This window comes from Gossypium hirsutum, chromosome A03 (genome assembly GCF_007990345.1).
Source record: "Gossypium hirsutum isolate 1008001.06 chromosome A03, Gossypium_hirsutum_v2.1, whole genome shotgun sequence".
In the NCBI taxonomy this organism is placed as follows: Eukaryota; Viridiplantae; Streptophyta; class Magnoliopsida; order Malvales; family Malvaceae; genus Gossypium; species Gossypium hirsutum.
The window spans coordinates 20007501-20033885 of record NC_053426.1 but is presented as its reverse complement, the minus strand read 5'-3'; the positions used below and the strand labels follow the sequence as shown (position 1 = coordinate 20033885).

The 26385-nt window shown below is 34.8% G+C and overlaps 2 protein-coding genes across 2 annotated transcripts; one reads left to right on the top strand and one right to left on the bottom strand.

Annotated features, from left to right (window-relative positions):
• Positions 1 to 2662, top strand: LOC107887082 (COBRA-like protein 4). The gene is made up of 6 exons (XM_016811216.2): positions 1 to 112; positions 192 to 271; positions 933 to 1389; positions 1463 to 1610; positions 1706 to 1986; positions 2065 to 2662. The coding sequence occupies exons 1-6, from the start codon at positions 43 to 45 to the stop codon at positions 2355 to 2357; spliced, it is 1329 nt and encodes a 442-aa protein (XP_016666705.1). The 5' UTR covers positions 1 to 42; the 3' UTR covers positions 2358 to 2662.
• A 2276-nt stretch (positions 2663 to 4938) lies between these two features.
• On the bottom strand, positions 4939 to 5487 carry LOC107887832 (secreted RxLR effector protein 161-like). Its single transcript, XM_016812058.1, has one exon. It carries the CDS (start codon positions 5485 to 5487, stop codon positions 4939 to 4941), a length of 549 nt encoding a protein of 182 aa, XP_016667547.1.
• Between the last annotated feature and the right edge of the window lie 20898 nt (positions 5488 to 26385).

Here is a 26385-nt window from a genome sequence, read left to right as displayed (position 1 = left end):
TCATTGTTTACAGACAGCAGGAGTACTTCTTGATATTGCACAATGATGTTCTACAAATTTGCCTACCCTCTGCCAATGGTTGCTTTCTTTGCTATAATCATTTCCCAAGCAGGTCAGTTGCTATAATCATTTCGTGTTTTAGTTAATTTTCTTGCTAATAATTTCCTTTCCCTTTTCTACTTTTGTTGTAGGAGCATATGATCCGTTAGATCCTAACGGAAACATAACAATTAAATGGGACATTATGTCCTGGACTCCGGATGGTTACGTTGTAAGTATAACTTAAATTTACTTATTATACTCATATTTTTTTTCATTAAACTCAAGATTAATTAATTGGTTCACTTAGTCACTTTAAAAGATAAAATTTCAATAAATTTGGTCAAAATTGCGACTTCCTTTATACCAAAAACAATAATTTTCATTTATATTGATCAAATGTTAAATGTGAGTTTCAAATATTGATATGTATCCACCACTAATATATTAAAACTTTTTCAAATTTTTTCTTATAGTTGAAAGTTACCTAAAATAAGGGCGTAGCTAAGGGTTAGTAGGGCATTAACTCAGAATAATAACAATTTTAATCCATTCTAATTATAGAATATTCAATTTAACTTTTTTTAATCAATTTTATCCTTTAGCTCCAAACTTTTGAAATTTTATTTTAACCCCACAATACCCAACTTCTAGCTTCATTCCTGGTCAATAGGAATGCGAATATTACTTAGATTTAGTAATTATAAAGTGTCTTTTATTAAACTCAAACTTAAATTAGACTGTTGATGTAATCATTTTTAAAATTTGGTTGGATATAAGATCCCATACTAAAATTTTCAATATTCATTTTTATAGTAAATATAACTTTTGAGTGTGGGATAGTTGAAGAAATAGAAATGCAAGCTTACATATATATCATGTCTGCTATGCAGGCAGTTGTAACAATGACCAACTTCCAAATGTATCGGCACATAATGAGCCCTGGCTGGACCCTAGGCTGGGTTTGGGCTAAGAAAGAAGTGATCTGGTCAATGGTGGGAGCCCAAGCCACTGAACAAGGAGATTGTTCAAAGTTCAAAGGAAACGTCCCACACTGCTGTAAGAAAAACCCCACCGTCGTGGACTTGCTCCCCGGAGTCCCATACAACCAACAGATAGCCAATTGTTGCAAAGGTGGCGTCGTGTCGTCATGGGGCCAAGACTCCTCCACCGCGGTTTCGTCCTTTCAGGTGAGTGTTGGCCGTGCCGGGACTTCCAATAAAACAGTGAACCTGCCGTTGAACTTCACTTTGCTTGGTCCTGGTCTGGGTTACACATGCAGCGGAGCTAAAAAGGTGCCGTCCACTGTTTTCCTCACCCCTGATGGTCGACGAAAAACTCAAGCATTGAGTAAGTTTTTGATAATTTGCACTTAAAACAGATATACTTACATCCGACATAAGTGTTGTTATTTGTGTTGCAGTGACATGGAATGTGACATGCACGTATAATCAGATTCTGGCATCACGATATCCAAGCTGTTGTGTCTCGATGTCTTCATTTTACAACTCCACAATCACACCTTGCCCATCATGTTCTTGTGGCTGCCAAAACAACAATAATTGCATCTCGTAAACCTTCTTTCTGATCCCACACGAAAATGTTTTTAACTATGGGATTTCACTATATATCATCATCCCTAATGACATTAGTCTACAAATTGCAGGAGTGATGCAGAGATAGAAAGTGTAGTTCGCAAGAACAGAACAAGGAGTAGAAATTCGAATGCGATGATAAGGTGTACCAACCATATGTGCCCCATCCGAGTGCATTGGCATGTGAAGCTGAATTACAAGGAGTATTGGCGAGTGAAGATGACGGTCACTAATTTCAACTACGCCATGAACTACACGCAGTGGACACTTGTGGCTCAACATCCTAACCTCCACAACATCACCCAAGTTTTCAGTTTCGAATATAAACCCCTCCTTCCTTACAAATACACAAGTAAGTCCTTGTCTTTGATTTGAATTTCCCTAGGCAGTCGACAAGTTGGCTAACCATGGACTAACATTGAACCTGCAGATGACACTGGTATGTTCTATGGCTTGAAGTTCTACAATGACGTATTAAAGGAAGCCGGAGCTGATGGAAACGTCCAATCAGAATTGATTCTTAAGAAAGACATGACTACATTCACGTTCAAGCAAGGTTGGGCTTTCCCTAGGAAAATATACTTCAATGGCGATGAATGCGCCATGCCAGCTCCAGATGAATATCCTTATCTACCAAACTCTGCAAATTCAAAGCTGATTTCAATATCGACAATGGCTTCCTTTTTGCTTTTGGTTTTCGCTAATCTTTTGGGGATGATTTGAAGTGAGTGAGTGAATGAAAGCATGCAGGGAAAAGATGAAAGAAACCAAACCTTTAAGAAGGTAAGCCATTGGCAGGCAGCCATGTGGATGAAGTTGAAGCAGTAGGGGGTAGATGAAAAAAAGTGTGACATGAAGGATTTTGCAGAGAAAAGCCAATAATGAATCTGGGTTTTTCCAAGGTTTTATCATTAGTGGCTCGGGCCGGGTTTCAGTCTGGATTTTTAGTTAAGCTGGTCCAAATTAAAGGTTGATCCGTAAATATGTTTTATTTAAAAATAATAAAATATAGTGAAATTTTATTTTTACATTGATATTGATATATTGATAACTAAATTTAATTATTTTTTTATTAAAATAATAATTCGCATCTAGCCTGCTTGAATTTTAAATTGTTTATACAAAAGTCCCAATCAGGACAAATCCTTAAATAATTTTCTTTCTCAAATTGGCAGAGAGAAGCTTTAGACTGAAAATAGTAAAATTGGGATTTGGTCTCTTTAAAGGTATGGATTAATACAACAATAAAATTGTATTTTAACTTTTTCTTTTAAATTAAAATTTAATTTTGGCTTCTTTAGGTAAAAGAAATGAAATACGCTGAGCCTATCCTATGCAAACTTGTATTTTTTTTTTTTTGCTTGAGTTGCATGGATTTTTTTTTACAGATAAATTCTTATTTAAAAATTTAGTGTTATATTTCAATTTATATTTTTTAAAATATCTATTTTCATCGCATATTTTTTAAGGGAAACTAGGTTATTTTATTTATAATAACAAAATAATAAAATGAACGAAATCAAGCGATGAGGAATAATTAAAATCCAAACTGAAACAAAACTGAACAAACAAAATAAAAACAACCTATCAATGAGCTAGCATCCATTCAAAAGAGTATTCTGAAACTCTTTCAATCCTTAAAGCCGTATTCATTGTCTATTTCCATGTCCTATGAGCAATACCATGGAATCCAAACGACAACCTTTTATTTCTAGTTTAATCATGCCGTGCACCTCTCCTTCTTATAACGGATATGCCTTGAAACTTCATCGGAAACTCAAAGAAACTCAGCAACCCATTGCCACCTTAAGTAACCCACCTTCATTGAACCATCCCACCCAGCCACAACCCCGAATCCCGAACCTCGTAACCCCATCCCAGATAACAGCAGTCCTCAATAACCTCCCCCACTCTCAAACCCGTCATTTTCTTGTCCGACAACTAAACCCCTTCCTTTCCCCCCTCACCTTCATACACCTCTGAGAACCCCTCTTAAGGGACTTAATTCAACCACCCAATGCGATTCTATCAGAGACAACACCCACCATTTCTTCCCCCTTCCTCTATCTGCATACCGTACCAGTTGTTCTCCACCGCATCCCTCACAAAGTCCTATACACACCCTCCCGAATAAGTACTCCCACCCCTCCTCAACCCCTTTTTAGCTAATATATGTGCAACTTTATTTTGCGTCTCTGGGAACATGTATGAATAAACATTTTTTGAAACCCTTTACTTTTTAACTTTGCATCATATATATAGGCCCTTATAACCGACCCATCATCACTACAAGATTTCATCTTTTTAATTACTGACAAAGCATCCCCTTTTAGCATCACTTCTTGGATCCCTAAGTCAATCGCCAAACTCACTGCCTAGAGACATGTAAGAGCCTCCGCTACAAAACCCGTAGGTATGTGGCAGTTTAAAATTGCTCTTGAGCTTACCACTTGACCCTTCCATTTCTAATAACAATCCCTATATAGGATCTCCTATCCTTCCCTTGAAATGTTGAGTAAAATTTTATTTTAAGAAAAGGGTCCTTCAAGGGCCTCCACTGTTCATACTCAATGTTGGATCAATGACAGCAACAATGCATTCAAAACTAGCTTAAGAAGCCACAACAAAATCAAAATGAAACTAAGAGAACTTGAGCTCAAAAAATTGACCGAAAAATTCATCTATTTCATTAAGAAAATGGTAACTTATATGAATTACAGAGTCAATAGATATTTACCTAATGACTTAACTACTCCCACTAATACTTAACAAATATAAATTTAAACCACATACAAAAGTAAGCTAATATGGTCAGCCATTACATCAATTACATCAAAAATCTTACTAACTTTGATTACAAGTTACAAACCAACTAAATCAAGTTACATTTGAACAAAAGAAACAAAATGCTAAGGCTGCTTCTGGTTCGACTTCAATGCTGGCATTCTTCTAGAGCTGCAGCTGGTCCAATGTTGCATTGCAGGCCAATGCTGAACACTCCTCCTTGGACTGTATGTAACAAACACCAATCATCTCCCTTAAGGCTTCGAATCTTGTTGTACCAAGTGGCTTAGTCAAAATATCAGCCAATTGGTCTTGTGAGCTACAATGAATGAGATTAACTTCTTTGCATTGTTCAGCCTCTCGAACAAAGTGGAACTTAATCTTAAAATGCTTGGTCTTACCATGAAAAACTGGATTCTTGGCTATGCCACTGCTGATTGGTTATCAACCTTGATTTCAGTAGGTTCAAGTTGTTCTTCATTTAAATCACATAGCGATTTTCTAAGCCAAATGGCTTGATTCACTGCTGCTGCAGCTGCAATGTACTCTGCTTCACTGTAGATTGAGCAACAGTTTGTTGCTTCTTTGAGCTCCGGTAAAAAACTCCCGAGCCAAGAGTAAAGAAGTAGCCAGAGGTGCTCTTAATGTCATCGAGAGAGCCAGCCCAATCACTGGCTGAGTATCCAATTAGCCTAAGCTCATTTTCCTTCTTGAACATGACTCCAAGCTTCAAGGTTCTTTTAACATACTTGAGTATCCTCTTTGCTGCCTTGAAATGTGTTGTGTCACAACAATGCATAAATCTTGACAATAGACTAACAGCATGCATGAGGTCAGGTCTAGTTGCTATTAAGTAGAGCAAACAACCAACCAAGCTTCTGTACTCTTTCTCATCAACTCTCTCTTGACTTCCAAAGCTGGTCAATTTTTCTCCTTGAGCCAATGGTGTGCTCACTGTTTTGCAATTAGTTATGCAAAACTTGTCTAGTATCTTCAAAGCAAAAGCATGCTGACTAATGAAAATGCCATGTTCAGATTGATTCACTTCCATACCAAGGAAGTATGTCATGATTCCCAAGTCTGTCATATCAAACACTCATGATTCCCAAGTCTGTCATATCAAACACTTCCTGCATTTGAGTCTTGAAGTCATTGATCAAATTAGTTTTGCTTCCAGTCACCAGCAAATCATCCGCATAAATTGAAACAATCAACAAGGTTTCATCTTCAGTTTTCTTCACATAAAGTGTTGGCTCACTCAGGCTTTTCTCAAATCTAAACCTAGACAGATACTCATCAATTCTATCATACCAGGCTCTAGGTGTCTGCTTCAGTCCATAAAAAGCCTTTTTCAGACTATAGACTTTATCTTATTTTCTTAAAACTTTAAATCCATCTGGCTGTTCGATATAGATATCTTCCTTAAGGAAACCGTTCAAAAATGCCGACTTAACATCAAGTTGATGAATCTTCCACTGTTTCTAAGCAGCCAAGGCAAACAAAAGCTTGATTGTATCAAGCCTAGCTACTGGAGCAAATGTCTTCATGAAGTCAGTACCATATTGCTAACTGTAACCTTTCACTTATGTTTGTTCAATGAGCCATCAGTATTAAACTTAGCTCTAAAAACCCACTTGACACCTATGACTTTCTTCTGATCTGGCCTATCAACCAAGTCCCATGTTTCATTCTTATGAATCATGTCAAGTTCAGCTTCCATAGCCTTCTTCCAGTATTTGTCCCTTACAGCTTCTTCATAGTTCGAAGGCTCAACTATTGCTGCATTACATCTGTGATAGATGTCAGCAATGGTTCTGGTTCCTCTCACAGGAGGATCATCAATATAAGCATTTTCAGATTCACTTTCAGCTGGCTCCAAGCTGATGTCAAACTAATCTTCATCAAACTGACTAGCATTTGAACCTTTCCAACTCCAAACCTTCTCTTCATTAAATTTGATGTCCCTGCTTTCCAAAATCTTCTTTGTTGAGGGATCATACACTTTGTAGCCCTTTTTTGTGCTCTGTAGCCAACAAATATGCCAGGAGCAGACTTTCTTTCAAGCTTGGATCTTTTTTCTACTGGAATGAGGGCATAACATTCACATCCAAATACTTTCAAATGAGAAACTGATGGTTTGAGTTCATACCAGGCTTCAAAAGGTGTTCTATCCTTTATAGCTCGAGTTGGAAGCTTGTTCAGTAGGTAAACTGAGGTATTGACAGCCTCAGCCCAAAATTTACTTGGAAGTTTACTTTGAAATATCAAACATCTGGCCATATCCATGACTGTCCTATTTTTTCTTTCACAAACTCCATTTTGTTGTGGAGTATAAACAGTGGTCAACTGATGATGGATCCCTACCTGCTCACAAAGTTTTTGAAACCTCTCAGACAAGTACTCAGCACCATTGTCAGTTCTCAAGGCCTTGATCTTGTAACCTGGCTGGTTCTCTACTAGTGCCTTGAATCTGCTAAAGGCATCAAACACCTCAGACTTCTATTTTAAGAAGTAAACCCAGCAAAATCTAGTCAAATCATCTATGAACAGCATAAAGTATTTGTTGTCATTCAAGGAAGGAGACCTCATTGGTCCACAAACATCAGAATACACCAGTTTAAGTCTTTCTCGTGCTCTCCATGCCTGGTTAACTAGAAATGGCAATCTAGCTTTTTACCAAGCTAACAAACTTCACAAACAATGTCTCTTGCCTCAACTTTGGACATATGCTCAACTAAATTCAGCATGTACAACAGATCAAGTGATCTGAAATTTACGTGGCCTAATCTTCTATGCCATAGGCCAACATTATCAGCTAGGCTTACATAAGCCTTTTTTTAAGCTGATTCACATCAAGCATGAAGCACTTGTCTACCATGCCTACTGTAATCATTTTCTGGCCATGAGAGTCTTCAATAACACATGAACCATTCTTGAAAACTAGTGAATACCCTTTTTCCACTAACTGGCCAACACTTAACAAATTTTGATCAATGTCAGGTACAAAAAGCACATCTGAAATGACTTTGTTACCTGAACCAGTGTTGATCACAACATTGCCCTTAGTTTTGGCTTCAATCAGATCACCATTGCCAATTCTGATTTTTGAGCCATAACTTCTGTCAAGATCCTTAAACAGACTCTCATCAGCTGCCATATGATGTGAGCAGCCACTATCTACAAGCCAATTGCATTTGACCTTGCTTTTGGTGGCAAAACATGAGGCTGTGAAAGACATGCTCCTCTTGAGCTTGAAGGTCCTCAGTAGCTTGGGCTTGAATTTGCTGCTGTGTTGGTGCCTTTCCATTGTTTTTGCACACTTTCTCAATATGGCCAAACTACTTACAGCTCCTACATTGGATGTCTGGCCTAAACCAGCAATATTTCTCCAAATGAGCGGTCTTTTTGCAGTGGACACATGGTGGAAACTTCTTTTTGCCTGAATCTCTCATTGGTTTCTTCCTCTTATCGAGCTAAAACTTCTTCCCTTTCTGACTTGAACCAGGACTTTCTTTGGCCTTTGCTTGGAAAGCTCCCTCAGGATGCTCTTCCTGCCTATTGGCCCTCCTTTGCTCCAATGCATAAAGGGAGTTCACCAATTCAGACAAATAAATTGTTGTCAAGTCCCTTGAGTCCTTGAGTGATGAGATTTTAGACTCAAATCTCTTAGGCAGAGTGGTGATTACTTTTTCAACAACCCTGCTATCACTAAAATCTTCACCAAGCAACCTTATGCTGTTGACAGTGGCCATGATCCTGTCTGAGTATTACTTGATGCTCTCTGATTCTTTCATTTTTAGGTTATCAAAGTCTCTCCTCAAATTAATCACTTGTTGCTGCCTTGTCTTATCCGACCCCATGAACTCCTCCTTCAGCCTTTCCCATGCTTCCTTAGGTGTGCTGCAAGCCATGATCCTAGTGAATATTACATCATACACTCAATTCTGCAAGCAGGCCAAGGCTTTGTGCTTTTTTATACTTTCCTTAGCATGCTGCCTTATTTGAGCAATTATAGGATTAGCCCTCAATGGAGGTGGTTCAATGTCATTTTCAACTACACTCCACAGATCTTGTGCTTGAAGGTATGTGTTCATCTTGACTACCTAAATGTGGTAGTTTTCACTAGCAAACACTGGAGGTGGAGAAGGTGTGAAGCTCATCTAGTTGAAACAAACTCAACAGCTTTGATTTCTTCCTTTTCAAGCTTATGTTTTCTCAACAAGGTAACCAACAAACAGAGGCCCTCAAAGTCTTAGGCTCTGATACCATTTTTTGGATCAATGGCTGCAACAATGCATTCAAAACTACCTTAAGAAGCTAAAACAAAATCAAAATGAAACTAAGAGAACTTGAGCTCAAAAAATTGACCAAAAAATTCATCTATTTCATTAAGAAAATGGTAACTTATATGAATTACAAAGTCAATGGATATTTACCTAATGACTTAACTACTCCCACTAATACTTAACAAATACAAATTTAAACCACATACAAAAGTAAGCTGATATGGTCAGCCATTACATCAATTACATCAAAAATCTTACTAACTTTGATTACAAGTTACAAACCAACTAAATTAAGTTACATTTAAACAAAAGAAACAAAATGCTAAGGCTGCTTCTGGTTCGACTTCAATGCTGGCATTCTTCTAGAGCTGCTGCTGGTCCAATGTTGCATTGCTAGCTAATACTTAACACTCAACCCTTCGAATAGGTAACCTTTACTGAACCGCATCGAATTCTTTAATGTAGGACTCAACCCTTTTCAATATGTCCTGAGATAATATGATCACCTTATCATGAATCAACATGTTCCTTGTAGACCAAATAAACCATAGAGTACATACCACAATTTTACATGTAGTAATCGGGAACGTGGAAACAATATGAGTAAGCCAATCCTGCAAAGATCCATTAGCAATATCATCAGCCATTTCAAATCTAACATTCTCTATATTTCCTCAACAGAAGGACATTCTCTAAAGATATACCTTGAGGTCTCGACATCTCTTGTATAGTTTGGACACATTGCTGAACTCCGCAGCCTCTTATTAACAAATTATAGTAGCTAGGGATGTAATTTTTAAAAATATACCATGCTGTAATTTTTATTTTCTCTGGTAGATTAATTTGCCAGAGTTTCTTAAAAAAATTGTATAATCACCATAATTACCCGTAGGTTCAAGTGAGATATCCCTTCAGAGTAGGATCTTATAGTCGCTCCTTACTGTGAAATCACCCGATGACTCATCCCCTCAAACTACCATGTCCTCTTACAGATTTCCAACAATAGGGATACACCGTACCCTTTCAGCAATCTCTTCACTCAAATGCATGGTAAGTTGTTGCTCATCCCACTGCCCTATTTGATGATTAATCAATTCAGACACTAGCCTAACTGACAAGTTCCCCTTTAAACTTTCTAATTTTCATTCTGCCAGGCCAGGAACCTATACATCCTCCCAAGTTCTGATAGTAGACCTGAAGCCCTCTCACTAGCCCAACTCCAAATTGATCAAACCCCTTGCAGCCTAAACGCTCTTACAAGTATATGATGGGTAAGTACCAAGCTATGCGTTCCAAAAATCAATTAAGGTATAACACTTTGTTTTAAGTGACCGTTATAAACTGAAAAATATATAGGATTTTTTCTATATAATTTATCACCTTTTTACTTAAATTCATTGTTAAAACTGAATAATTGTTTAATAAATTAATGAAATATGTGAAAATATGAAATTAGAACATAGAAATTATTAAAATGTGATTTTATACTTTATTATATAGTTTTCATGCATAAAATGGCTTATTTTATATTGATTTGAACAGATTACATTTTTTAAGACATAAAATGGGCCATGCATGATTAAATTAAATAATAAAATATAAAATTATATTTAATAAATCATTTTAATTATTTCATTAATAATTTGGGTTGTAATTAATTATTTAAATTGGAAAAATTTTATTCTTTGGTCTTTTAACTTATTGATTTATTTTGGACAGGTCTGATAGCTTTGTTGGATTACAAAAATCGTCCAATTTGAAGACCAAGTCATCCCAAATTTGACTACACATGACTGTCCTCTTAAACCACTTTTTGGTTTAATTGCACGAGGTCCTTATATTGTTGAAGAAATTAGAGATTTTCCCGAAAATTTACATTTAATTGAGTTTCAGTCTTGAGTTATTATAGCATTTAAATTGCTTAAAAATAAAGCAAAATTCAGCTCAAATTCCACTAATTTTGGTCGGCCACTCATGGAGGAAGTTTGAAGAGACTAAACCCAGCTATTTTTAGCAAACTACCCACCTCTTTTCACCTATAAATAAGACCACTTCATTTTCTCATCCATCATCCCTCACCATTCTCTCTTTTCTCTCAATTCTCTTTGGCATTCTCCATTCCCCACGCCTAGCATCATCTCTTCATATAGATTTTAGCAATTAAGCCTTTTAAAGAGCCCTTGGTCGGCCACCTTGGAAAGCCATTAGCAAAGGAGCGAAGGAGCCTCGTCGGTCAAAGTATTGGGTGACAGCCACTTTGATTTGGGTTTAATCTTTCTTTTCTTTAATTTAATCTAAAAACATTTGCTATGTGTTTTTTGTTCTTGTTTATAACAATGTTAGCTTAATTTTATTTAAGCTAGGATGATTGCTTTGATTAAATAATATTTATTTGATTCATGCTTATGATGTTTGTGCCTCAATCGATCATGTTTTCAATTAAAATCAAGTCTGTATTTCGTTCATACGTGATTGAAATGCACCACTGAGCGATCCTAACCAGACTACGGCTAGTGGACGCATAATTGAAATGTGCACGCTCAATTTAGATCCTAACCCGATTAAATTGCAGGTTGCATAACAACTCTAACCAAGCTTTGTTATCTGCATAGTTTTTAGATTTGTGTGATTAAACTATTTCAAACCTAACACGTCCCTGTTACCTCATACGAATGCTAAGAAACCTTTAGTAAATAAGGCTCAGTAAAATGCGTATTTACTAAGTAAAGGATTCTGAAAAGACCTAATGTGTTTTCCAAACTCATAAAAGATCGAGTTGCCATGGAATGTTTTTCCGAATGTTATTAAACATGTTGATAATAAATTGAGTTTAATTAAAGTAGTTGTCTTAGTTTATTTATGTTATAATTGTTGCAAATTGTATTTAATTTTGCTAAAAACTATTTCATTCATATAGTTTGCATACTTAAGATAATTTGCATTAGGGATCATTGCATTTAGTTTAATATACTTAATTTTAATCATCACTTCTCAACCATATTGTGTTTTTGTTTACCAAGTTGTTAGTATAATTTTATAACTAAGTGATTTAACACAAATACAATCCCTGTGGAGACAGTAACTCAATACTTACTTATTACTTGATAACAACTGTGTACACTTGCAAAAACCTACGCGTTACAACCGCGATAAAAGAGAACCCAGATATTTAATCAAATGCCATCCCTGTTTTGCAAGTAAGGCAATATTAAAATTTTCCAAATTACAAAAATCCAAACTTCTATCCTCCTTTAGGTCATACAACTTCGATCACTCACACCAATGAATACCCCTTTTTTCCCCCATGCTTTTGCCACCAAAATCGACTAATAATGCATTCTAACTCCAAACAAAATGAAATTGATAATAAGAAACATGACATTGCAAAGGTAGGAATGGCTTGCAAAATACTTTTAATAAAAACCTCCTTACCCTTTGCGATAAAGGCGTAACACACCAATTCGCAACACAAATTCTCAAACGATCCTTAAAAACCTGAAAAGCCCATCATTTATTTTGGCCCACTATGTTGGGTAATCCTAAATATTGCTTCAGGTCAATAGAGGAACGGACCCCTAAACACGCAGCTATATCATTCCTACACTGCTCATCCACATTTGCACTGAAATAGATAACTAATTTCTCAAAATTAATACATTGACCCGACGAATTCTCATATTTTTCCAAAATTTGCTTCAAAATCGTAGCTCCATTTATCGTCGCCTCCCCAAACAGAATACAATCATCCACAAACAATAAATGTGAGATTTTCAGACCCTTCCAACTATTTTTTTCTCCCCTCACCAACTTCTCTTAAATTTCTGTTCGCATAAGAAAAAACAACCCTTCACTACAAATAAGAAACAAGTAAGGACTAAGGGGATCCCCTTGCCGAAAACCCCTTCTAAGATAAAAATTCCTTCCCAATTTACCATTCAGAACCACAAAATAAGATACTATACTAATACAATGCACAATGAAATCCACCCAGGTTTTCGAGAAATCCATCGTCAACATCATCTTCTCCAAAAAACCCTCTACTCCAGCCTGTAATATGCCTTACTCGTATCCAGTTTGAGAGCAAAATAGCCTCTCTTAACCAACCTCTCACATTTATATGCATTGAGAATTTCCTAAGCAAGGAAAATGTTATCCGTGATTAGCTTTCCTAGAACAAAAGCGATTTACGACTCATCCACACACAAGTTCAACACTTTTTGAAATCTATTCACCACTGTTTTCGAAATGATCTTGTACAAAACAGAGCATAAACTAATGGGCCGAAATTGTTGCATACACGTAGGATTTCCATTTTTTGGATAAGGACAATATTTTTTTTTATTTATGTCTGCAAGAGACTTACCACCATTTAAAACCATAAGGCAATAGTCTCCAACATTCTGCCCCACTATGTGCTAATAGTTCTGATAGAACAAAGCTGAAAGACCATTTAGTCCTGACGCTATGGTTGGCGTCATAGCTTTCAAAGCAGTAAGGACTTCCTCCCTTTCATAGCTAGCATTTAGGCTATTATTCATCTTGCCAGTAATGCATGGTTCCACTCCCTTTAAAAATATGATCAGAATTCCCACCTCCCTACGATGTAAATAACTGCATGAAGTAATCATTAACAATATCAAACAGCTCATCTCTGTATGAAACAATTTGCTCACATCCTCCAATTAAACCCTTAATTTTATTCATTCCCTGCCTCTGTGACGTAAATCGATGAAAAAACCCTGTGTTTCAGCCCCCCATCTTCAACCAATTCACACGTGCTCTCTGCTCCCAATAAAGTTCTTCCTTATCAATATCAAGATTCATTTCCAACTTTATTCCTAAAATATCAGAGATATTCTCCTCATCTCTATCCCCCCTTATTGAGATCTATCAACCGATTTTGCAACCCCTTAATTTTCCCCTTCCTCAATCTCAAACGAACCGCCCAACATTTCATTTTACATAATTAAATTATTTGTACATAATTATAGACCAACACAATAAGAAGCATATTATCACCACTTAAAGACACATTCATTTTACAAAGAGATAGAGAGAGTGAGATTCACACCCTAAACATAGCAAAGTGAGTTAATAATGAGTAGGATGATTGTTGGATTTTTGTACATGCTTAAGCTTAAAAATCACTAACTCAAAATATAGAGATTTTATTTTGTAAATTAGATATCTGAAGCTTAACACTAAGTGATCAATATCTATAAGATACTTAAAAATAAGAAGACATTCAATCTCTATTCGATTCACAAGACATTATGCTCCCGAAGCCATATAAAAAATATCAAGAAAAAAATAACTATAAAATCCAACCAAAATGTAAACCAACGGTCTAACCAAAATCCAACAAAGAAATATCCAAAGCCTCGAATATGGAATTAGAGGTCAATGTTACCGCATCACACACACAAATGCTCTCGACACTTTACTTTGGATGATCACAAAATCTTGTTTATTCTGCCACTACTTAAAAGACTACACATGAAGTCTCTCTAAACTTCAAAGGAAACTTTGCTTACATATATATAAAGGCGAAAAAAACTGAAAAGGAAACTTCAAAATAAGTTCACTAAGATAAAATATTTTTAAAATAAAAAGGGGGTAAATTACCAAATAGTCACTTTTGTTTGTCTCAGGTTATATTTTAGCCACTTATGTTTGAAATGTTATATTTTAGTCACTTACGTTATCATGTTATAACATTTTAGTCACTAAACGTTAATTTTCGTTAACGGTGTAACGGTAAGCTCAGTGGCGTATCTAGGGGCTGGCAGGGGATTCCCCCTAAAATGGAAAATTGTTCATTTAGGCCCTTTAAAAATTTAAAAATTTTAAATTAGTAAAATTAAAATTACACTTTGGCCCCCTAAAAATAAAAAAATTTTGATTTAATCCTTTAAAAATTATAAAGATATAGGCTATTAAAATTTAATATTTAATTTTGCCCCTTGAAGAAAATTTATGGCTTCTCCCTTGAGTAAACTGATGTGGCACGTTAAATCATCATTTCAAATTAAAATACATATATTAATATACATTTCAAAAATAAGTGACTAAAATGTAACTTGAGACAAACATAACTCAAGTTGAGCGTTAACTGCCATTAACGATGTAACGGTAAGCTGACGTGGCACATTAAATTATTATTTCAAACGAAAATACATATAGTAATGTACATTAAAACATAAGTGACTAAAATATAGCATTTCAAACATAAATCAGGCTAACATAGCACGTTAACAATAAGTGGCTAAAATGTAACATTTCAAACATAAGTGACTAAAATGTAATCTGAGATAAATAAAAGTAACTATTTTAATAGTTTACCAAAAAAATACATAGAATAGATACTCAAATTCAATCATCATTCGCAAGTTTTGTTTTAAGTTGATAACCTAACCACCAAATATAAATCTATTTATTAATTTTTTTTAGAAAATCAGATATAAAACTATATATAGAGAAATATATGATTTCCATGGAATCTGATATTATAACAAATTGATGATATGCAGTTAATCATGCAATAAATTTTTTTTTAAAGCTTATAGAAAATGTCATTTTATGTCAGGTAACGTACCAAATTAATATATTTGAAAAGCACATCTCAGCTTTCAAAGAATGCTACTAAAATAGCTGCTTTCTTTTTTCTTCTAATTATGAAGTTGAGATTATTTCATTGGCCGCTATTATTATTATTATTATCCAATAAGTCATTTTCACAGATGAGATGTCTATATTTGTCCACAATTATTTTTATACTATTTTGTAATGATGCATATATAAGCAACTTATTCTTTTATGTGATTTATGGTTAGTGTTGGATGTATTTATATATATAGGTTAAATTATGACTTACTCTTTATATACTTTTATCAAATTTGGGATTTAATTTCATTAATAATTAATTATAAGATTTTTTTTTCTAAATTTTTTTATGAGATTGACTTTATTAAATTATATTTTAATCCTTTTACTATCACTAAATTTGATAATTAACTCTTTTATTTTTATTTGTTAAAAAAGCTTCAATCATTACCTTAATTATTTAGATGCCTTGGCTTAGAGGAGGCTAATTTTATTCTAAATTAAAATTATGAAGGCATTGAATCTAAAGTTGTAGCCTATTGGCCGGATGTTCGTCTTTTTCAGGAATAGTCTAGATTCAAATCACAATTGTACCAAAAAAAAAACTATGAAGACATTTATGATCCGCACATGGAAAAAAGAGCATTGGCCAGACGTCTTGAGACAAAGATACTGCTAGCAAGCCATTAACAAGGATGCAATAGAGCTCATTCAAGAATTTGAGCCTTACCAAAATGTCATATAAAAGTACATTTATAGATATGACATGCTTAAGTTAGCTATCATTGATAATGGCACGTAGTTCAAGGGGGAATATGAACATTCTATGCCAATTTTAGGGGTGAACGCTTGATCGAATCAAATAAAAAAATTTCGAGTTAATCGATTTTTGAATCTTATTTTATTATCCTAACTTGATTTGAAATTTTCTCTAATCGAGTGTAGTGAAATGGAATTCGAATAAAATCGAATATATTTGTTCGAGTTAAATTAAAAAAAAATACCATACTGTACATATTAAACCAAATATCATAATCAATTGTTCCAATTCATGTTATATCTAAGTTTTACTGACTCTCCAGTCCCCAAGCAATGTAATGGCAACATAAACTGCAAAGAGTCAATCACTATTCTAGAATTTTAATGCTACCAAAGTAAATAAATGAAAAGATTTGGCTTAAACAATCTCAGTGTTACTAAATAATCTCAGTTTCATTAATTCCAAAGAACATAATTGTTGGGGATCAACCCGATTAAGCAACAAACAAGTAAAAAATAGCGGAAGAAATTGAGAAATTGAACACATAAATTTAACGTGGAAAAACTCCTTTAAAAAGGATAAAAACCATGGGTAAAGAAAATTTTACTATATGGTAAAAGAATGAAGAATACAAAAGATGGAAATAAAAAACTAAACCTTGAAACCCAAAAAACAAAGAACCCTCAAAATGTAAACACAAAATTCTCCAATAATAGGTGTTTTTTCTAAGGTTGTAAAAGAGCCTATTTATAGGCTAAATTCATAGGTCAAATAATAATAAAATAATCTAGACTAATCAGAGTTCAACTGGAAAAATAAGCAGAGTTTAACTACGAGGTTGTCTCTCAAATTTGACTAAAATATGAGTTATACTCAACAAATTTTTACTTATTTATTGCTTAATCGGGTCGATCCCTAACAAATGGTATCAAGTGATAGTTTAATTTTTGTAGATCAGCCCGTTCAGAGATGGCGACAACAAGGTTTGGCATTGAGAAGTTTGATGGTGTCACAAATTTCAATCTGTGGTAAGTTCGGATGATGACAATTATAGTTCAAACCGGTTTGAAAAAAGGTCATTATCGAGAAAAAGCCTAAGAATCTATATCAGACAAAATGGGAAGAGCTTGATGAAAATGCCTTGTTTGTAATCCAGTAGTGCCTCATGAATGAGGTATTACAAGAGGTATTGATGGAGAAAACCTTATTTGCCTTGTGGAAAAGGTTAGAAACTCTTTATGCGACTAAGTTTCTGGCTAACCATTTAATGTTGAAACAACGTCTATTTACATTTCACATGAATGAAGGTGAGCTTCTTAGAGACATTAGTCAATTTAGTACTCTTTTGAATGATTTAAAGAATATTGATGTTAACATTGAAAATTAAGATCAGGTTATGATATTATTGTGCTCTTTACCCTTTTTATACAAATCTTTCAGGAAGACCCTGATTTATGGCAAAGACAAACTCTCATTCGAAGATGTGAATTGTCATTTGTTAAGTAAAGATAAACTCGATAATGAGTTTGGTTCGGATAGTAAGGTAGATAGGCAAGATTTCGTTTTGCTAGCATCAAAGAAGCAAGACAAAGTTGCCGCTATTGTAAGAAGTTAAATCACGTAGCAGATTGTTATAAATTGCGAAATAAAAGGGCTACTGAGAGTAACAAGGAAGATGTAGTTGGTGCTAATTTGGCTGACGAAAGTAGTGATGCTTTCTTGTTAGTGTCAACGAGTGATAGCTCTGAGCTTACGTCTGAGTGGATTCTAGATTCGAATGTTCTTTCCATATGTGTCGCAACAAAGAATGGTTCTCCACATATAGTTCGATTGAAGGTGGAGTTGTGTGCATGGGAAACAATTCATCTAATAAGGTAATTGATATTGGTACTGTTAAAATTAGGATGCATATGAGAAAATTAGGACACTCTCATATGTCAGGTATGTACCTGATTTACGAAATAATCTTATCTCCTTAAGTTTTTTAGACTCAAAAGGTTACAGAATCAACATCGAGTCGAGCGTTATTAAGGTGTCTCATGGGGCTCCCGTTTTGTTAAAAGGTAAAAGGACTGACAGTCTTTATATTCTGGAAGGTTCTATAGTGATTGGTGAAACTAGACATCCTTCGTCCGCTACAGATTCGAAGTCAACTCATTTAGAGTGGAGGCAACTTGGTCATAGGAGGGAAAAATGTATGACCGTTTTGTTGAAGAGAGATTCTCTTTTGGATGCATGTTTTGAAAAGTTAGGGCACTATGTTCGTGAAAATCAAACTCAGGTTAGTTTTGATTTTGCAGTGCACAAGTCGAAGGCTAGAAGTCTTCTCAGTTCTAAGCACATATTTGACTCAGTTAATCCCCTACATAGTTCAAGATAGGCCTGTTGCAGGCTTTGGCAAAGATGGCATTGTGCAAATACAAGTCAATGTGGAGACTTGTTGAGTATAACTTAAATTTCAATCAAATTTGATAGATAATCTCCCAATTAAACTCTGTTTATTTGTTTCAATCGAACTCTAATTACTCTAGATTATTTTATTATTATTTGACCTACGAATTTAGCCTATAAATAAGCTCTTTTACAACTTTAGAAAAAACACTTATTAAAATATTAGAACTCACAACACTTTTGGAGTTTAAATTTTAAGGTTTCTTTGTTTTCGGGTTTCGGGGTTTAGTTTTCATCTCCATATTTTGTACTATTCGTTCTTTTTCCATTATAGTAAAATTATCTTTGATAATGATTTTTTATCCTCTTTGTAGGGGTTTTTCCACATTAAATTTGTGTGTTCAATTTCTCAACTTCTTTCACTATTTTTTACTTGTTCGTTGTTTAATTAGGTCGATCCCCAACAATAATGATTCAATTTTATAAAAATTCAAAGCTTGAAATCAAAACATTAGATAGACAATAGTTGAAACAATGGCTAAATATCGTCAACAACAATCACATAAACACGTTCAAGGCCACATCAAATTTTCATGAAATAAACAAAAAAAATAGAGCTTTGCTCGAGAAAAAAAACTATAAATAAAGGACATAAAGCTTAGAACCCTAGCTTGGTACGACGCTAGTGCCTATGCTTCGTATTGTACCTGTAGTGCACCAAAAGAACACCAGTTTCAGAGCGGCGCCGACCAGAAGGAATACCAGTTTCGGAGTGACCGAAGACCGGAGATGGTGAGGGATTTTTCTAACCTAAGAAAGCTTGATGAACTGACAATAATGAAGAATAGAGGTAAGGATTTTGATTTAGGGGTTTAAATGAATTGATGATGATGATGAATGGATGGTTTAATTTAGGGATTTTTTAAGAAGAAGAAGAATGGATTTTAGGTTTAATTTAGGGTTTTTTGAAGAAAAAAATAGATTTGGAATTTGGGGGTTTGAATGGATGGATGATGAAGCCTAGAGGGTTTGATTTGGGGGAAATTGGAAAAATGATAGGTCTAGTCGGCTGGGGCAGACGGGCTTTGGGGGGAAAATAGGGTAAAGTAAAAGGGCTTGGGCTTTAAGCTTTGGGCTTTGGGGGAAAATGGGGTAAAGTAAAAAGGTTTGGGCTTGGGAATATAAATTTAAAATTTAAAATAATCTAATTTGTATTCATTTTATTCGAATTATTGAAGTTATTCAAATTTGAAAATTTAACTCAACTCGAACTCGAAATTTGAAAAAAAAATTCGACTTGATTTGATTAACTAGTTTGAATAATTCAAATTTTGAAAAAAAAATATTTTTTTGAGTCAAATAAAATTTTGCTCACCCCTAGCCAACTCTCACATCTCCCTCACCAACAACTCTATAAAAACCTTATAAATAAAAAAATGTGTAAATCACCAACAAGAAAATCCTTCAAACCCTTAAAGAGAAAGTCAAAGATTCCAAAGAAGCATGGTTAAGGAATTATCGGGGCACTTTATGGGCTTTTAGAGAAGATTCCAAAGTAGAGGCCCCTTTAATTTGATGTTTGGGAAGCCATCATTGTCAGGATCTAGTGCAATTAGTGTAGTAATTTCGTTTATGTATTTGTAACTTTTCGAACAAATTGGTTTAATAAAATCCGTTAATATCATTAATATCTTTTGTTTATTGTCTTCAATGGTTTTTGAAGACAAAGTAAAATGAAAGCAAATATTGACTCATTGATTATCTAACGTTTGAACTAATATCAAGCGGTATTACATGGTTGGATCATAATATAAGAAGACAACGTATATTAATAGATAACCTAAACACATTATTAGTTTAATCAGAATTACGAAAATTGATAAAAAGACTAATATGTCATTTATTACGTCTAATCGAGGAGATACCTTGTTTTAGGTATCAGAGCGGATGACTCCTAAAATATAAAGACATAGATGTGACTAACTGAATTGGCAGTACATCAAACAAGACCCAAGTAGAATAGATCTTAGATATGCTTATAGATTTATTCACTTGTGACATTCATAATGTGGCATACCTTAATCCTGAGTGGATAATGGACTACGTCTGCGTGACTTGCATACTTTGATGTAAATAAAAGCTTAAGTTCAAATAGATAAGGAAACAAAATTTGGTACATTTCTATACAAGTTTTGCATGATGTGTCATCATTCCACAATAGTGAAATTCATAGACAATAAAGGGTAAATGATATTCTCTCATCAGTATTACATGACATATGGAAAGTAACGTAGTCATGAGTCATTTTTCTTAGAGATAAATGATTTAATTACTATTTGTTAGTATTTTACTTTTCATGAAAGAAGATATAATGATTCTCATTAGATAATATAAGATCATATTGGGAGAACGGATTTATCCCAAAGAGATTAAAGATATCTTATAAGGATAATATATTTATTTTACAAGGATAAATTCATGGTGCGAGAATATCGGAGAATGTCGTTTGGTTGAAAGTTGAGATCGACTTAATCGCCTCATACAAAGTACAAGTATAATTTCGATTAAGGGTTTATTGTTATAACTATCACAAAGACTCGGTTTTAAGAAAAATATTAAACTTTCATTGCGCCTAAAAATATTGTGTTCTAAATCAATTTTTCCAACAATCATACCAATAAAAATAGGCTTCAGTATTTATAAGGTTCCATTTTTTGACAACTAGTTGAATGAGGAATCCCTCAAAATCAATCTAGTCCTCCTAAAAAAAACTTAAGACCTCATTGAAACTAGGCTAGCTAGCAACTTGGACCCAACAAGTGGCCAAGTACTACAATTCTAAAGTTCATTACCGCAAATTCCAAGTAAACGACATGGTTATGTGCAATAATGAAGCCAACACCCTTACATCACATTGAGGAAAAATGACACCAAAACAGAAAGGTCCTTATAGGGTTATCAAAAAGATCGATATAAATCTTACCAGTTGGCACAGATGGATGTCAAATTCGTACCGAGGACAAGGAATACATTACATTAAAGAAATATTATATGTAAGTCCCTAAGTATGTATTTATAGTTGAACGAAACTGCATTTTATCATCAAATGCATAACTCTTTTCAAGTGCCACTCCTTTTAAGCATGCAAACTTAGTTTTCGTAAAGGTCAAACTCTATGGGCTTGACCTCTTCTAGCATGTGGACTCGCTTTTCAATGAAACGAAGACTTTCCAAGCACGATGACTCACTTTTTACTGAATTCAAGCCTCTATAGGTCTCACCTCTTCAAGCACATAGATCACATTTTAGTGAAGTTAAGCCTTTATAGGTTTTACCTCTTCAAGCACACGAGCTTGGAAAAATAAGATTAGACGTGTAGGGAAACTTTAAAAGTTTTTTAAAATGAAGGGTAATGCATGAGAATATATTTATATATTTGAATGATAGTTACAAAATTACAATATCAAAAAATTATATTTTTACTTAATTAAAATATTAATATATATTATTTACTTATTATCATATAATATTTTAATAAAATTATCTATTAATTTTTTAGATAATAATATAATTAATTAAATGAAATTGTTTACTACAAAACCCAAAGGTATAATGAGTTGGTTATTATTCACACTAGTAAAAGTAAATATTTATATATATAGGAAAACTAGAAAAGGATAAAGTGTTGTGGTGAAAAGCAAATTTTTTTTTACTAGAGTCAAAACCATCAATGAGGAATTAAAGGTGTAGTACAGTCTAAAAAAGTCAACTCAGTAATTGATATGTTATCCAAACAACAATTGTGGTGAGATTGGATTTAAAAAGTACCTTAAACACATTGTAACACATTTAAATTTGCTCCTAAACAAAACTTAAAACTACAAAAAGAAAAATAACGATAAAAATTCATTAACTTAAAGAATCAAAAACATTAATGATGAAGCTAAGACAAAGAAAGCAAATAATAATAATAATACAAAGGAAGCAAGAATGCACATAGTAAATGGAGACCTAATAAAGGCTTCCCCCCTCCCAAAAATTTCTCAAAAAACTCAAAGCTTCCACAAACCACGAATAATCTCCTTGTGAAAAGTGAAAGTTTCATATTCAAAGGCATTATTTATAAGCGTCAAATGAATCCAGCTCAAAGGGCACAAATAGTTATACCCAATTGATGTACAATTCATGGAAATAACCATAATTAGCATGTTGCTCCACTCTCCAATCAACTTAAATTTCACAAACTCGGAGATTGTTAATATCTCTAGTAAAAATGAAAATACTCTCAGAAATTGAATTGATTATTATTATGTTATCTTGAATCTGTACAATCAATAGTATTTATATAAGTGTGTATGAGTAACTACTGCTAACAATTTAGTAGCTGTTTAACAATTTGTATAACAGACTAACAGAGTTCCTTTCTTAGACTCATAACATCTTCTCCACAGGTAAAACCTAAAGAAAATTGCAAAAACGTGCAAAAGATGAAACAGATAGAGGTTTGATGAGGATGTCAGTGACCTGATCAAAAGCTAGGACCTCGCCAACAACAAGTGAGCCATTAGCAACTTTTTCACGAACAAAGAAGAGGTTGAGTTCAACATGTTTGAACTTAGAGTGGAGGACTGGATTGGTTGCGACTGCGACTACACTAGAATTGTCACACTAGATAGCGGATAGATTGGCAGAACACAAGTGTAGCTCTTGTAGCAACGAGAGTAACCTAGTAATGTCATTGGTAGCGGTGGCTAAACTCCGATACTCAACCTCAGCCTAGATCAAGACACTACTTGTTGTTTTTTAGAAGACTAGGAGACTTGTGTATATCCAAAGTACACACAATACCCTATCGTTGATCGACAATCATCAAAATCTAATCCCCAGTTGGCATCGGCATAACCCACTAAGGACAATCTGTCAGAAAGAAGAAAACTAACCTATAATCAAGAGTTCCACGTAAATAACGTAAAATTCGCTTTAATGCAACCAAATGCACAATAGTTGGTGCATGCATGAATTGACAAACATGATTTACATCGTAGGCAATATCAAGTCGACTCAAGACTACATAATGTAAAGCACCGACAAGACTCCTATATTCAGTGGGATCTCTGAGACGATCTCCTTCATTCTTTGATAAAACAGAAGAACTTATCATCGGTTTGTGAACACTTTTTGCATTAGCCAAGCCATTTCTGTCAAGAAGTTCTCGAATGTACTTGCGCTGACATAGATAGAGGCATCTAGTGGAGGACCGCTCAACTTCAACACCTTGAAAGTAATGAAGGTTGCCCATATCTTTAAGTGAAAATTCACTATGTAATTGTTGAACAGAAACATTAATGCTATCTGGTAGACTTCTAGTAACAATAATATCATCCACATAAACTAAAACAAACAAAGTGGAGGCAGGCGTAACACGATCAAACAAAGAGGCATCACACTTGGACAAAATAAAACCAGCTGAGAGAAGGAAATGTTTCAGTTTATCGAACTAGGCACGTGGAGCTTGACATAATCCATATAAAGCTTTGGTCAGATGACACACCAAGGGTTCACCATTTGGACCATATTGAACATATCCTAGAGGTTGCTGCATAAACATTTTGTCAATGAGATCTCTATTTAAAAAGGCATTATTAACATCGACATGATGAAGTTGCCAGCTTTTAGAGATAACAACAGATAATATGGTTTGAATAGTAGCAGGTTTAACCACAGGACTAAACGTCTCCTTAAAATAACATCCAGGGACCTGAGAACAACCTTTCGCAACCAACCGGGCCTTACGATGAGTAATAGTCCCATCAAGATATTTCTTAAACTTAAATAACCACTTACATCCAATAACCTTCTGACCAAGTGGCAAAGGAACAAGATCCCAAGTAGAGCCTTAGGTTTAAAAATCCTAGCTTTAGAGCGAGTAACCATGTATGTGTATTTCTCATGAGTGGAAGAACAGTCGGAGGATCAGAAGAAACAGAGGGTGACCTGAAAGGAGTGGAGCCCGTGGGCAAGGAGTCTGAGATATCTTGATAGGGTACCGAAAAATACGGAGTAGAAAATGAACTAGAAGCAAGAGGTGAGGCTATAGCGGGTCGTATGAGCGAAGACTCAGTGGATCTACTAGCCACAATAGGAACATAGGTAGAAACACACTGTTCTGATGAAGAGGATTCTGCAATAGTCTTTGGAAATAGAAAGCGACTTTCATCAAACACGACGTGGCAAAATAAAATTACCTTACCATCCTATGTAAAGCATTGATAACCTTTATGTTGGGAACTATACCCTAAAAATGTACATAGTTGAGAGTGAAATCCAACTTATGGGAAAGAAACAGACATAGATATGAAAAAAAAAAGCTCTCAAACATACGAAAATAATCATATATGGGATCTTAGCCATGAAGAACTTTAAAAGGAAACTGGCCTTTTAGAACGGAGGTGGGAAGACGATTGATAACATAAACGACATAACAAAATGCATAGCCCCAAAAACCCATAGGAAGATTTGCCTAAGCTAACAAAGTAAGACATATATCAATAATGTGCCAATGTTTACGTTCAGCCACACCATTCTATTCGGATGTATGCGGATAGCCAATGAATGATTCAATTTTCTACCAATACGGGCTTGAACGCACAAAACTCACCGCCCCAATCACTTTCAAACTGTTTCATATCTCTTCCAAATTGTGTTTTGACCAACTACTGAACTGAATAAAGCAATCCATAGCCTAAGACTTACGCTGAATAAGATAGAACCAAGTATAGTGAGTACACATGTCAATAAATGAAACATAGTACCAATGATTGCCACAAGCAACAAACGCAGGTCCCCACAAATTAGAGACAACCAAAGCAAATGGTTCATTATATTCAGTAGTAGAGTGAGGGAAAGACAATTTATGAAACTTCCTCTTCTGACAAGCAATACAAACAGTAGTAAGACAAGAATTATTTGATACAATCTGACATTTATCTAAGACAGATTTAACCACATAAGAAGAGGGGTAACCAAGTCTTCGATGCCACAAAGTAAAAGTATCATAGTTGTCAGTAGAGGACTAAAGTCCAGTTTTTGAAGTAGAAGGAACCATAGCAGAGTGAACAAAAGCAATCAGAGAGAATTGGTAGAGCCTATCACAAATGTGGCCCTGTAGTAGATTTTTCTGAGTCTTGATGTCCTTAATAACACAGTAAGATGGATGAAATTCAAAAAATACATTATTTTTAGTAGCAAACTGAGAAATAGATAGGATATTCTTCTATATAGTCGGCACACACAGAACATTAGACAAATGAAGTAACTTAGTCTTTGTGGGCAGAACATAGTTACCAACACACGAAATTTTGGTGGGAGTCTCATCACCCATGAAGAGAGGAGATATACCTGAGTACGATGTGGACTTATTCAAGGCAGAGACCTCCTGACAAACATGATGCAGAGCCCCTGAATCTAGATACCAAGATGACATCCCTACAAGCATAGGAATATTTGAATCATTATCATCAAAATTAGGCCCAAAATGAGTTATATTATTAATGGACTCAATAGTATTCGAGAAATCAGATGCATGAAAGTCGGGAACACGGGGCAACCCAACACAATGCAGTGCAGTAGCAGGAAAAACACGAGCACGTGGTTTTGTCATCCAGGGAACGCGTGATCTAGAATTTGACCCAAAATCACCACCACTTATAGGCCTAAATCCTTTTCAAGATCAAGATAGCCCTTAAATTTAACACAATTCGAAACCAACCCAATATGAGGTATATTAGTTAGATGGTCCAATAGGAGAAAAAGATCCCCCTAAAGTTATGGCTTGCAGTAGATGACCCAAAGGAAGGACCATTTGCAATCAGCCTAGCACCAAGCCTAACCGAAAGCCTAAAATTATGGTTTGCCTCATCACCATATG

Bases quoted from the DNA above. Each gene is read 5' to 3' on its own strand.
- LOC107887082 (XM_016811216.2), top strand. From the start codon at position 43: ATGATGTTCTACAAATTTGCCTACCCTCTGCCAATGGTTGCTTTCTTT. The intron at 1,611-1,705 runs GTAAACCTTCTT...TACAAATTGCAG, and splicing joins AACAACAATAATTGCATCTC to GAGTGATGCAGAGATAGAAA. The intron at 1,987-2,064 runs GTAAGTCCTTGT...TTGAACCTGCAG, and splicing joins CCTTCCTTACAAATACACAA to ATGACACTGGTATGTTCTAT.
- LOC107887832 (XM_016812058.1), bottom strand. From the start codon at position 5,487: ATGACATACTTCCTTGGTATGGAAGTGAATCAATCTGAACATGGCATT.